General features: G+C 39.4%; 1 protein-coding gene across 6 annotated transcripts in view; it reads right to left on the bottom strand.

The window, feature by feature from the left end:
* Positions 1 to 499: 499 nt before the first annotated feature.
* The window catches only part of LOC140928843 (uncharacterized), a 14,986-nt gene continuing 717 nt past the window's right edge, over positions 500 to 14,768 (bottom strand). For 2 of the 6 annotated variants that reach the window (XM_073378638.1, XM_073378639.1), the window contains exons 2-7: positions 11,537 to 11,633; positions 9,179 to 9,252; positions 7,213 to 7,901; positions 6,287 to 6,502; positions 5,024 to 5,104; positions 503 to 1,197 (exon numbers count right to left, since the gene is read on the bottom strand). In XM_073378638.1, the coding sequence (XP_073234739.1) occupies positions 920 to 1,197; positions 5,024 to 5,104; positions 6,287 to 6,502; positions 7,213 to 7,225 (588 nt within the window). In that variant the 5' untranslated portion in view covers positions 7,226 to 7,901; positions 9,179 to 9,252; positions 11,537 to 11,633 and the 3' untranslated portion in view covers positions 503 to 919. Of the gene's footprint in view, positions 1,198 to 5,023; positions 5,105 to 6,286; positions 6,503 to 7,212; positions 7,902 to 9,178; positions 9,253 to 11,536; positions 11,634 to 14,768 lie in introns of all 6 variants that reach the window. The other 4 variants (XM_073378640.1, XM_073378641.1, XM_073378642.1 and 1 more) reach the window with 3 other exon arrangements.

The raw sequence follows: 14,768 nt of genomic DNA, 5'->3' as shown, positions 1-14,768 counted from the left end.
AGGTGGAAAATAAGGCACGCTATTAAATTTAAAGTGGAGACAGCCTGACTAATGCCTAGAAAAGCACAATGATTGGTCGAGATTTTGTAGGCAGACAAAAGCGGTTTCTTTATTGCTCAAGGGTCCATAGGATTTCAGTTGCAACGATCCGCAACGCCTAATTCGGGGATTTTTTCACCAAAAAGCCATCCTGACACACCAAGAGAATTTACATTTCCTCTAAATTGAAACTGAGTAACCTGGTCACTCTATAAAGCCCCCTCAGGGTCTGTATTAATGGGGTTTGACTATACTTTCGACTACAAGCATATACCGTAAAATTCCGAAAATAAGCCCCTCCATGTATAAGCCCCTCCAAATATATGCCCCCCAAACTGGTAACGCAAAAAACCCTCCGTTAAATTGCCCCTCCGAATATAAGCCCCCAGGGGGCTTGTACTTGGAAAATTGCCCTCAAATACAAAGTAAAACAAAGCAAAAACGTTAAATTACTTCCAACTGTAAGGCTCGCCCAATCGATTTTGAGACGCAAATTTCCCTCCGTAGATAAGCCCCTCCAAAAATAAGCCCCTCAAAAAGGGCCTTTGAAAAATATAAGCCCCGGGGCTTATTTTCGAAATTTTACGGTACTCCTACACTGTAAGTAAACAGTCTAAAGAAACACAAAGGTCCTCTTAGCAAGAACTAAATTTTCATGAAATATTTACAGCTTACAGCTTCATAAAGGTAGCAAAACGAAAAGCAACACTTTTTCTAGCTATCTCGATGTACCAGATTTTCCCAGTCAATCTAAGTTACACGTGACCGACCAGAATCTGTTAAATGAATTGAACAAGCCCGAATTAAGCTGTAAGCCAGTTTTAATGTAACTTGTTACCACACGATTCAGTGAGGAAACTTATATGTTGAGTCATGTTGACTAACAGTAGCAAAACTGTTCTGCTAATTCCCTTTGGCATACACGTTCATCACATAAGGCGTTATGCAAGAATCTGAAGGTTGCTCCTGAACCATACTTCGCTTTCCACTTCTGCAACATACTTAATGCTTTTTCTGTGAATTCCTCGTTCTCTTTGTGAAAAACAGTAATACTTGCTTTATCGAATTTGAGACACCGAGCTAAAGGCTTCCACGATGTCCCTAGCTTCAAGGACAAATGTTGTAAGACATCGCTTGTGGGGACACCATCTTTGATGACTGAAACAAAGGAAAGCATTTTGTAGTAAAAACCCCCGCGTAAGAACCTACATTTTTTGAAGACGGGTAAAAAAGTTTATTGTATTTTGGGGTCATTATTGGCATTTTACGCTAAAGGGGCTCTTAATTTTACATTTATTTAAAGTAGATACAGTTTTTGACTACAAGAAAAAAATAAACTTCCAAAGGGTTTAGAAAATATACGGTATTTATTCACAACTGTATTATGAGAAAGCCTTGCAAACCTGATTACAGAATGTATTATGTAATGTTATCCGCACAACTAGCCTAGGACCAGGTTTCGTAGTGGGGGTAAAAGGCACGAAACGGGTGCCCTTGCCGATTTTCCCTTCCCTCACTGCAGTGTCTGCTCCCAGGCTACTCTGACAAGGGCTAGAGTTGAGTAATAAAAAAAAAACACAAATGAAATAAAGAAAGAAATAAGTGGGAAAAGGAGTGGAATGAGCAAATAAATAAACAAACAAATGCCAAGAAAGACTTCTCAGTGCTTATAGTCTAACTTCTCAAGTGAAATGTTTATCATTATCAGAGTAATCCACATATAAGAACCTGTTTGATCTTGCTTGGCTAAACAGGTCCTTATATTCTGGGATATTAAAATGGCAAATTTTACTAACAGATCTTAATCACTAGTTTACAAGCGGGGTTTTACTGTATTGCATAATACTATAATATAATAACTTATAAATTCCATTCTCTCTTGATTCCATAACATTCTCTATGTTGATTTAGACCCCCCCCCCCCCCCCTCCCCACCTTCCCGCCCCTTCAGCCCCTTACTAACAAACCTGGTAGGTAATACACCTACACAATATATGAGGATTCTCATTAGGTTTTCGGGATCAAGGATGTAGATTTAGCGTGTTATGGAAGGACCAAATTCGAGGGAAATTCTTAGGGGAAGTGAGATTCGAAACGACGCGGGATCCGGTAGAGAAAGGGGGTGTTTTTTCTTTAACCATTGACCAATCATTTTTGAGTTAACCGCAAGTTGTCTACACTTTTCTGGACACTGTTGCTATTCCGTGAGAGGTTGAGAATTGCGAAACCTCTATGCCGGTGTTCGTCCGCCGTTGTGGACGATGACCTAGAACATTACTAGTTGAGGGAATAAGTGCGGTGTTTTCCGGCTGTGGCTGATCCACCCGATACAGAAGCAGAAGACTCTTCGTATTCTGGATACTGGTAAATTTCTTTGGCAGATGTCAAAGAGATTACTTTAGACGATCGCAGCTATCGTTTCATCTGAGGTTCTGCCATTCTGTTCTGCTCGAACAGGAAAGTGCCTTTGTGGATTTTGCTGCACCCAGGCTGGTCGGTCAAATGCCAGAGTCTCCGAAGTTTGAACACCAATATCAAAGCTTTTCAGCGAAGCTTTAAGACAGTACTCGTACCGCTTCTTCTGTCCAAGGCTGTGAGCGTTTCCCCTCCGCTAATTTGCCTTAGAACAGTCCCAGTTTGAGGAGTCGTGTGTCAGGCATCATTACAAAAGGGGCCAACCGGTCTAACCTGGGCTCTTTTGAAAAGAGTGTAACATGCCATCTAGAGAACGGGGACTTCGTCACGCCAGGTGATCTTCAACAGTTTTCTGAGGCAGTTCAGATGGAATCGGTTAAGCCTTTTTCTGTCCATGTCTCACAGTCATAAGGTACTGGAGATACTAGTAGCAGTGTGAACAGTAAAACTGCCTTGTACCCCTTCCGTTAGTTGTAGTTAGACTCCCATATGAAAAGAGCGGGAATGCTCGTAGTCTCGCTTAGGGGTGTAAATTTCGGATTTTGGTCTCACTTAGGGTGTTCTGTTCAACACGCCATTATATTTAGCCGTACAGGTCTCTTTTAGGGTTGCACGCAAAGAATTCGTTTTATTTACTCGATTCATGTAATCAAAGTTTTAAATGGTCTCTTTTAGGGGTCAAAAAAAGATTGGGCCACGCCCAGATTGGTCTCCTTTAGGGGTTTAATATGAAATTTCCGACGAACATCTCCCCCTCTTTCATGTGGGAGTCCCCCCCGGGGTCATCCGAAAACTGATCATTAGGTGGCCTTGAAATGCGTTAATTGACCTGGTTGTAAATGTTCGCCATGGCCACTACAGCGTGCTGCGGAGTTATAAGTGAATTTGTTACTGGTTCTGAACCTCTGATTCTACTTGAGGCTCTGCCAAGGAATTTGAATCTCTACTTGAGGCATCGAGCCTTCAACTTAATAGAAGAGGGCCTGTTTGGGACACTGTTGAAATGGTCCACCCATCTCTACAGGATGTTGTCCTCTTCAGAGAGTAAAGATGTCTCGTCAGGACTACGTGATTGTGATGTATAAGAGGACTGAGGCCTATAAATGGTCTCCAGGGAACCATAACTAAAAAACAAGAGACTATAAAGGGGACAGAGAGGGCATCCCCCATATACACCCTATTCCATAGGTAATTCGTCTCGAGTTATTTTTAACACCACAGATCTCAAGGGGGATTAGACAACAGCCAATCACATAGCGCGAATGTGTTCCGCGTGGATGACCCACGCTGAGAGCCACGAGTCCTTCACGAAATGACGCAGAACAAAATGGGGGAAGACGCGGAGAGCGATTTTGCTATTCCTTTTGTCGACGAAAACGACTACAGCGAGATTTCTGCGAAAGCTGTGTCAGCGAAACCGAAATTAAAAAAGAATCGCCCTTCCTCTCTTGTATAGAGCTAACAGTAGAGCAGGGAAATCCTTAACGCACTGAATATTCTCTCAGGATCATTTATAATTTACAGTTTGAAGAGAGCAATTTCTGGTTTGATGTTTATTTTTTTCAGTCTTTATAGCGATTATTCCTACACACTTACTTTGTCAATTGTAGGCGAACCCTCCTAAAGCTGAATTTCAAGGGACCATATTCAAGCTCAGAAAGAGAAATAAAATTTCGTCGTTGCTTATTTACCTCCTCCATAAAACGCGAAATTAGGCATTTTCACGTCGTAGTCGTGCAAAAACGGGAAAGAAATGACGTTCTAGTTGTCGTCCGCGTCATTGGATCTTAAACTCCCTAAATTGTACAAACGACCGGTTTCAATAGACCGGCGAAATTTCTCATTTTATTAAAGCACTGAGGTTACGACAACTTCGAGTTAAACTGATTTCACGGGTTGTCAAAGAGTCCAGCGATTCCTTCTTCCCAGGTGAGCGCCGACTCATTTCGCTTCAATATTCAGGAATGCTCTCGATCTTTTTACGCTTTCATTGCCTCTCGCCCGACATGTTTTGCACGGCGTTTGGTCATGCGAAACCTCCACGAAACATCCACGCCTCGCGCGAGGTAACTTTATCCCGATTCTAAAAATAACTCGAGACGAATTACCTATGGAATAGGGTGTATATGGGGGATGCCCTCTCTGTCCCCTTTATAGTCTCTTGCTAAGAAACGTTAAGTGCTGTTTCTGTAGCACAGTTTTGTATGAATATCATCTGTTTTTATGCTGAGCCAGGGTTCCTGCATCTCTGAGCTTTGTCTGCACCTCTCTTTTAAAACTGTTCTAAGGCACATTTGAGAACGTATTTATATTCGGGATCCGGATTATCCAATATAGGCCGTCTGGATGAGGGTATTGAAGGAGAATATTTTAATGGGACTCACAAAGGGGATTGAAGGAACCCTAGTCAGGCGACAATCTTGCTGTAAAATTTTTTTCGATGGTACTTGGTACTTATGAAAAGATAAATTTGCTGAATCAGCAGGAGCCAGTTTAAAATCATCACTTGAGGTGATTGAAAGAAAATTTCATTAATGCAAAAAGTTGTATTGAAAATCATCGCTCATACCTTTTCCACTAGACACAGGCATCTTGCTGTCGTTGGATTGTGACGCATGTCCCCTATGACTGGATTGTAGTACACGTTCACCTTTATCAGAGCAAAACAAATTCGTGATTTTTTTCGTAGATACTAATAGTCAATGTTTCTTCGTAGCATTCATTGAAACCCAGGGCGGTATAATAAGCGGTCATGTCGAGGTTCTTTTTTAATAGACTTTGTCTTGTAGTTCGCGTTCCATTAATAAAATTTTCAAACGTTCCTCTGTTTTCTGTTTACAGTGCGATCTATTGAGTGAAGGACTTTAAGAAATCTGTGTAAAACTTTTTAATTTTAAATGCATGAGAGTTAAGTACGTAAATAGTGAGTTCGACCGAAGTTCACCCCGCAAAAATTTACAGAGATACCAGCAGATAGGTGTCCCAAGATCCATTCAATCAAAGTCGATTGTGCCAATAAACCCCATATTTAGTAGACTAAGAGGGGGCCCTTTTATTGAAATCTCGCCCTCCAACCTGTATGGAGCAATTTCCGAGTTTCTAAAGCCTGTGTTTTAAAACAATAACACATCCAGGACGTAGCTTTGCGTCGACCCTTCCTGAATTAACTGGAATTTAGAAATTTTGGCAAGTTACCAACAACAAACTCAAAACTCATATCAGGAAGTCATCGCCAGGTTTGAAGCAGGACACACTGAAGGAGGGCGAGTCCTCTCACCACTTCGCCATCTTTTCTCACGTATCAACTATGAATTAGGAAGCAAACAATTTTTGTCTTCGCCGTTTTTTGGAGTGAACGAGACATTTATTAAAATCGCTCAAATGCCGTTTCTAAGCCAAGAACGGCAATAAACCACACGTTAGTACTTTCAAAATTTAAAAGCTTTTGTCTAGCATTGATCCATCTTTTAAGTAAAGTAGTCTGTCGTTATGCTATAACTCAAAAAAATTCATAGACTTAACTACTACAAAATTAAATGCGGAATTTCTCAACGTATTGTGTGGGGCCCCTTTACTTGTAATAATAACCTATCCGCTTGGTTGCTAACTCGGAACAGTTTCTTGTTAGCGGTTACAAGAGGATGTTTTTAAAGGATTGTACCCGCGGGGTTAAATTTTCTTGAAAAAAGGGAATAGGCGTACCTGCAAAAACTCAAACGAGTCTTGCCTTGTAATTTGAAAAGACTCTTTGACTTGTGATAATGATACTTCTCAATCTACACAACCAGAAACACCGAACCGTTGCCTACACAATGAATCAGAACTATCTCACCTAAGGAGGAAAGAAGACTTGATTTTCCATCATTATAATGACCCCAGTTCTCAAAAATAATTGGATTTTTGAGAATATGAGCAACTAAGGAAGCAGCCATTAAACTCGCAAAGGGTCTCCATGAATTTGTCTCGGACGTCGTGCCATCTGCGAAGTCCGACACGCCTTTTATAATTATCCACTCAACACCCAGGTCATGTGCTGCTCCGTAAACACCTGAAAGTGAAGAAGATAATGAGTTGTAGTTGAAACATTTTTGAGTGAAAGTTCTGATTTCGGCATCTAAATCCACCGTACTAAAAACTAAAGAGTTTGTCTCCCGGATTTGATCTTCACACGCGTTGTTAGTTTACAGAATGATTGGCGAAGTTTAAAGTAATTTCACCATAAAATTTCTAAATATAAACACCCATTCCATAGACTGTTCCATTGAATTTTTGACTCCTAGAACAGTTTGTCAAACCTTAAAACGCAAGTAATGCTGGTTCTGAGTCTGCTGGATAACCGTTTCAACTACAGTGAAACCCAGTCGATATATGGAAGGGCCGAGGGGACTGGCAAAATGTGTTTACTCTAACTAGGTTTCGTTATATCCATCGAGGGTATTTTTTTAATAATATTTTACTATTACTATGGTAAGGAAAATCGTTCGTCATATCGAGGACTTCATTACATAGAGGCTCTTTATATCGAGGTTCCCACTGTATTACTTAACTAACAAACTGGAATATACAAAGATGGAGAGAGATGGTTTCTCTGTTAAACTTAGCCTCCTTCGCAGGCATCACTCTCCCCAGAACAGGTGAGGGAATGAGGAAAGAGCCTCTTCCTCTTTATTTTCTTCATTTCTCCTTCTCAGTCTCCTCACGGTCAGTGGAACTTAACTAAAGCAGTTGCCTCTTAGAATGTAGGTGTAATCAGTTTACCTTCTCCTTCCATCTCGATAGCAATTCCGTTTGGGAATCTCTTGATAAGTGCTTCACGCAATTCATTCTTATCAACCAGTTGTGGTCCACTGAGTAACGCACCACGCTTTACTTCAACTTCTAGCTCCGCTGGATCCTGCAACGGTGCCTCCCAACCATCAGCAGCATTCAGGATTAACTTTCCAAGTTTTGTGCTCGGGGGAACGCGATCGCCAAGTTCCTCGATTCCATTCTCGGTGACTTTGGAAGGAGCGTATGTGATTAATTTCTCGGAAATAACTACATCTCCTAATTTGACTTTGTCTGGGTTTAAGCCCCCACAGTAACCCACACAAAACACCGCTTGGGGGTTAAAGCCTTGACTGCGTCTCTAACAACACCAGCTGAACCTCCAGGAACAGTCGCACCCATTCTGCACTTCATGACAGCGATTTTCATATTAACACTTGACTCGCACATACTCCCGATGTAAACAAAACCAAGGTCATTTTCGTACCTCTTGGTAAAACTCGTCATGAAAGAAAGACAGGCTAAAAACTCGCAGTCCTTTACAGTCAATAACAAGATATCGATTGGAAGTTGGCCATTGTCCAGGCTTTTGGCCTCCTCACGAATATCCTTATTTCTAAGCACAGTAACATCCTCAGCTACTTTTGGCGGGTTTTTGGAAGTTTTTCGGAACTTTGTTTCTGTGTAAAGAAGAAAATTGGTAACTGACTTTAGCAAACTAAAAGTGACTGGATTTTCAAGGGCAATACCTCCCAAGTTTGCACTAATTTGTGGTAGAGTAAAACCCTGCGACTAAGAACCTGCCGATTTTTCCAATTTAGCCTAAACAGGTTCTTATATAAATGGTAGTTGGCACAAGTCTAGACTATAGGTTCTTATTTCTCATATAATTTATATACTGTATTAAATTTCCAATTGTATCAATAACAATTTTATTTGATTTTAAACGCTGGCATTTACATTGCATTTGGAGTGATAAGGTACCTATGTCTCCAAAGAGCATTCTGAATGTTGACTTATCTCATTTGCCCAAGTGTGCAGAACTTTTCATAGATTTTAGAAAATAAGAACCTGTTTAAAGTTTTACGCTAAACAGGTTGTTGTGTAGAGGGGGCCTAACTGGCAAAGTTTAGCCTAACAGATTCTTAAAATCCAGAATTAGTCGGGGAGTTTTACTGTATTGCAGAAAAGCAGCTCTTGCTTACCGTATTTATTCGAATAAGCGCCCAACCTAAAGGCAGGAAAAGTTAATAAGCGCCCTACCCCACCCCCACCCACTCCTGCCCCCAATCAAACTCAAATAAGCGCCCACCCCGCCCCACCCACTTGAGTGACAATGAGACTGAAATTGAAATTGAATAAGTACTAATAAGAGACTTCCCCGAGGAGGGAGTTTTCTTCAGAGTATTTTACAGAAACCCTGCTTTGTTACTTCTTCGCGTTTTTTTTATCAGCATTTATTGTTTTGTTGCAAAATAAACATACTACACTTGCTGAAAATGGTAAAAACTTAATAAGCGCTCAGCCTCGAATAAGCGCCCACCTCGAATAAGCGCCCACTCTCATGGTCCAAAAATTTATAAGCACCCAGGGCGGTTAATCGAATAAATACGGTATTTGCATTTCATTAAATAATAAAAGTATACCAACACAGCACATTTGTTATATGCCTTGTTTTTTAAGCCCTGAACTGAATTTTGAACATTAGCTACATCGCTATTAGCAAGGACTTGGGAAAACTATAACCAGCACTGACAGCTGTGTAAAATAAAGATGAAAATTTGTTGTGATCAGTGTTACGTCGAGACAGAAATTTCTTAGCAATAACGTCATTGCCCGTTTATCTTGCAGACAAAATTCGAATTTCTTCGAAAGGCAAGGTGTATTGGCAGCTGGAACTGTCTTCTAGGTATTTACTCTGAATTGGTTCTGAAAACTATAAGTGACCAAAACTTACCTGCTACGGTTGAGTCTACGATGTCATCGGATACTTTCCTTTTCCTTATATTGCCTGTACCACTTGTGGGTTGTCTGAATAAATACATTACATGGAGATCTTAGAGCTGGCCATTGTTTGTTACGAACTAGAACTAATGATCTTTAATTGCAATGCAAGTCCCCGAGTTCAGCAGCACAAGTACAAGAATGTATAGATTTAGCCAGGGCTAAAAGCGAGGCTCCCATTAATATATTTATAATTTAAATCAAACAATAAACTTGTATTCCACAATTCAGTTAACTTTAGAGCACATAGCACATTCATGTGACTTTTGAGGGAAAGGCTAAGTGATTTTAGAGAAAAATAATTTGCAAACAGCCCAAGAGTGAACAAAATCTTACATCAAGTTGATAGCCTCATATGTACACCCAAAAAATAGCAATCATCTTCGATCACATTTAGGAGCCATAATGGCTCTTGATTACCGTAAGATTAATACGCAGGCTCGTAAGGACAAAGTTTAGGCAATGGCAGGACGATGGAAGGCGAACCGCTGTTTTGTTGCTTGGGCTTAAGTTTAGATGTTTGCATCGCACCGGTCATGTATGAAAAGACCAATCGTCCCATGTAAGGGAACCCAGGACAGTCTTGGATTCTGGATTCCATGCAAGGAATTCCTTTCGGATTCCAGGTAATGATTCCAGATCTATGTCGGTGGAACTTGGATTCCGAATTCCCATCTTTAGTGGTATTCCAAACCCAGGATTCCGGTTCCTCGGGCAAAACTTTAGAGGATTCCGGATTCCAAACGCAAAAATTTGCCGGATTCCGGAATTCATTACATGAGGCGAGACAACGCCATATAGTATTAGCAAAACTGTCACAATTTAAAAGCTTCCTGTTCTTGTTCCTATGCTCTCGTGGCACCAGTTTAGTTCCGTGCGCTTATGCTTGTACTTGTGCGTGCAAGCCATCTTTTATCAGAGACTGAGTGAAAATAGCAAGAGGAGTCGCCTACGTACATATCATATGGATGATTGTGAGGCCAGACCTGTTGTGAAAAGTACGTATGGCCTATTCCACCATAGTGCTGAGTTACTGAAAAACTAAGTATTGAACTTGTTTATGACGTCTTCCTTGAAGGAATCATTTCAACTTTTATGAAAAAATCTCTTACAAATCTTAGGGTAACAAAAAAAAAATAACAGAAAATGAACAATTGATGACTTTCAAGCCCTGCAGCACTGAGCTTAATTTATTGCGAGTGATGACCTTCTATGAGATTCAGCTAAGAAATAAATCAAGAAAGGTTTTAAATAGTGATTTCTTGCATAGTCATCTGTACATACATACATAAATACATACATACATATCCTTTATTTAAACACGATATGGTTTAAAGCTCAAAGCTTGTGGGGTCGTGTAAAAATGATTACAAATGGATAAAACTGTATAAAAATAAGAATAACATCACTTACAAAATACAACTACAATTAAAACTCTAAAAATATACAATAAGATTCTAACCAAAAAATAAAGAAAGAAAGAAATAAAAATAATTTTTTTTTTAAAAAAAGATACAAGGTTAAAATGAATTTACACATCCCTGTATATTTTCTGACCTTTATTCTTTTTCTTTTTCTTACCAAATTTACGGCATTTTTGTATGAGCTCTGTCCTTGCTGTTCTCCTTTTCGTTTTCCTCTTCCCTCCCTCCCTGCCCCCGCCCTAACGAAGCCTGATACTCAGGCTACCAATCGTGATTTTTTAATTCCTCGAGTGTTCGTACGCGCGAGGACTCGGCAGTTCCCAAACACGTAAAGAAGCTGTGTTATAGTTGTCTTATCCATCTTGTTAATAATGGCAGTTGCGCGTCCTTATTGGCTATGGAACTTGAAATTACTTATGAATGGCAAAATCACAGTTTTGTTTTAAACAAATAATTATGTCTCCCAAACATAATGTAAAATTTGGAAGTCCAATGCAATATCTGGAGAATGAAGTCAATAGTACAGCATTAATGCCAAAAAAACGGACGGCAACTGAGGAAGCACCGGGAACGAGGTTGCGTTGTTTTGGTAGAGCGGTACAAAATGGCAGTTCTGATTATATTTAGTCTCATCAAATAATTTCACTCGCCAACATTTGATTACACACACTTATAGACCAGTTTTGACTTTTCTTTTTAGTAATTCGCGTTTTCGAAGATAAAGACGTCAGTGAACCCAGTCCCACTCCTCATTGCCAGCATTCAAAACCGGAAGGGAAAAAAAGGGGAAAGAAAGGGAGAGGAAAAAGAGAAAAAGGGCGTTGTGAAGAATATCTTTGGTTACAGTTGTACGACAGACTAACGTTTGAAAATTAGAGCTTATTTACCCGTGCTGATCCGCCATTGTTAATGAAAAACAGGTCTTTCTCTGTTTATTCTGTTGTTGGTGGATGGTTCTTAATGATCCCACCAGAATCTCGGTTCCTACAAGAAAAGAAGTATAATATTGAAAAACAGATTGAACAGAAAAGCAGTCATACTTTAATGTTAACCAAAACGACTCGATCCGAGTGGTATCGGGAAAATAGTCAGATACGGAAACTTTGCCAGCTGCAGTTAATTGCAGTATACCGCAAGGTACAATTCCCTTAGTTGTTAATTCCGTGAAAGATATTTGGAGACTCTATTAAATTGAGCATTAAGGTGCAAAAGAAAGAGAAATACGAATCTCACTCAAAGGTGACCGTTAATCAAAAATAATCCCTAAAGAAGAAGAAGTGCCCTCATTCGGTTATACATAACATATCACACATTATTATATGGAGGAGAGTGTTTTACTGGGAACTAAACCACTCGTAGATTCCATACGCCACTTCATCCGGGACCCGAGTGGCGTATTTTCCGTATGTCACCTTTGTGAGTGTCGTATCGTTCAATGACGTCACGATTCCCGCCTTTTGCTTTTTGTTGAATTGGTTTCTCCATATAATAAAAAGAACATTACACGTTGGCTCGAAGATATGAATTTTATGTTCTCATGGCAAGAACAATATCTCACTCGTTTCGCTCACTCGTGAGATATTGTTCTTGCCACTCGAACATAAAATTCATATCTTCTCGCCACCGTGTAATATCCTCTATATATGAACAATTAGGCAGGAGATCAAGCCAGCTCTGATGAGCTTTTAGATGTACTGACATTCACTTTGTTATACGAACTTACATTTTTTTTGCCAGAATTTCTTCTTCTAAATTCGATATGTACATGTTTGATGCAGATTGTGTGTTGTAGGAAAATAATGGATACTTTCATTAGTTTTAAAAAGGTTGTCTAAAAATGCTGGTAGCTTGTCATGGTGATATTAATCATGTTAATACCCAGAACTTCTTTGACCCAGAAACGTCTGCATGATAAATCTTAAATTCAAACACCGTCAGTGTTTTCAGAGACTCAAAAACTGTTCCTAATTTTCCTGAATAATCTGAACTGATTGCCATAACCCTGATACGTTTTCGGTTTTTTCCAGTGTTTTGAGAGGCTCTAGTCCAGTAGGATAAGTATATGCCGAAGTGATGTTACAGTATGTAAATAAATATGGGTAGATCGTAGTGTTTTTATATAACATTTGAAGCATTTTAAAGGGTAAATGATTAAAACTAGCCTTGTCAGAATATAATGCCGGTCATCTTATTAGTTCTTTTTAGTTCATGAGTTTATATCAAGTTCCTATACCTTTGATTACTCAAGAACAAATTGTTATCATCAGCAAATGATATAAGTAAAAGTACCTAAGAGAAATTTGTGATATCATTCACAATTATATTAAAAACAAAAGAGGTCAAAAGGGACACCAACATGGCATCTCCATACAAGTCTTTGTAAATTTGGGTAAAACATTTTTCCGAGTACATCTCGCATATGAAACATTGCACTGACCTGATCAGTTCTTGGCGAGGTTTTTTGTTCATTTATCTTCTTTCACTTTCCAGATTATGGACTTTCTGTATTGAATGGTTTCGATTTTTATTTTTTATAGCGTGACAGTGAAAACCCGGCAGAGAATATGTATGTTAGACTAGGATTCTAAAAGTTTGCTATAAAATTTAGAGTAGGCATTTTTGACTGCTGACACGCTTTATTAGCATAAATATTTATGACAATACTTTCATAAAAGTCCTTGAAGAGAAAGTGTTCTTAAAGTTATCTTCATTGCTATTATAATTTGTAGTGCCATTGATATAATTTATTGTTGTTGAATTGGTACCTCTTAGAGGTGGAAATGAATTTGGGACACGCCCATGAAACAAGATTCTGTCACCTTTTAGGGGTGTTCTCGAAATTTTCCGACGAGCACCCTCGTCACTTTTATACGGGAGTAACCCCCCGTCGGGAACCTCTTCGGCCTCAAACAGTTCAAACACTTTTCAAAAGAAATAATGTCAGTGACTAAAACGACCGCGATACAAATTCATAATGGTTTCGATTCTGTCAAACAAATTGAATGACTGTATCCCTGACTGGACGTTTGAGCCAGAAATTCCTTCAAATCGTGTGCACAGGTTATTTGTTTTAAAATACAGTACAACATTGGGACGGCGGGACATTTGTCCAAGGTGGGGGTGGGGAGGGAGAGGAGGGGGATGGGCTGACTTGTGACTTTAAGGTGGTACCGGAGGCTAATTTGGGCATTTTTTTGTAAATTTTAGTCATGTGAAAATATTATAAGTATTTAATAAAAATAAGTGAAATTTTTGGATGCAAGTCATAAGTATATGGGGTTTTGAAATATTGCATCTTCCTTCGGATAACTATTAAGGAATTTGTGGAATTTATAAAAATATGGGTTGCTGTCGAAAATTCTGAATAAAATTGCCTCTAAATTTAAAAGGACTCAATAAAATTCAAAATGAAAAGACACACGTAAACAAAACCATAAAAGAAAGATTTACAGCGCAGTGCGCCAAAAAATATTGAATTTGGACAATTTTAGGGGAAAACCAAAAAAAATAAAAACCTGGTGTGAACTGCGCTACAAAATTTCGTCGTCTTGTCTAGATTAGGTCTGCCAAGTTTTGTGGCATTTGAGTGAATCCTTAAGGAGAAAACTGTTTAACAATACCATCGACAAGCACTCGAACTGAAATTCGTGTTTGTTGACTTGGTCGCCCACTTGGATAGGCCTGTAATAAAGTTTTCCAGCGGTAAACACAAAATACTGCCCTATATACGGTCCAACCTGAGATCAAGCTGAATTTTCGTTTCGCTTTGAAAATACCATTCCGGCGGGGAAGGCGAAATTTTAGTGGTAGCCCTTAGAAAGAATGTATGAGAACCGTTAAAATTGGACCTGATCTCAGGTTATATACGGTCATGATCGCCATGCTTGGCTGGCTATTTTTCCCGCGAAACCAATCAGAGGTGTAGGTATAAACAATGACACATTTTGCTTCACAACGATGCCCTGGAGCGAGGTGCTGACAAGTTTGTTTCTGGTTCAATAGGGAATTTTTCTTGAGTTCTATGCAGTATAAGGCAACATTTGCCTTCCTATGGCAAGGAAAAGCTTTTCCGTCTATAACTAACGTTTTGGCAAATGAACAAAGAAGGAAAATCGGCAG

The sequence above is a fragment of the Porites lutea genome, chromosome 2, assembly GCF_958299795.1.
Source record: "Porites lutea chromosome 2, jaPorLute2.1, whole genome shotgun sequence".
Taxonomy (NCBI): domain Eukaryota; kingdom Metazoa; phylum Cnidaria; class Anthozoa; order Scleractinia; family Poritidae; genus Porites; species Porites lutea.
This window is presented reverse-complemented; position numbering and strand designations above follow the sequence as displayed.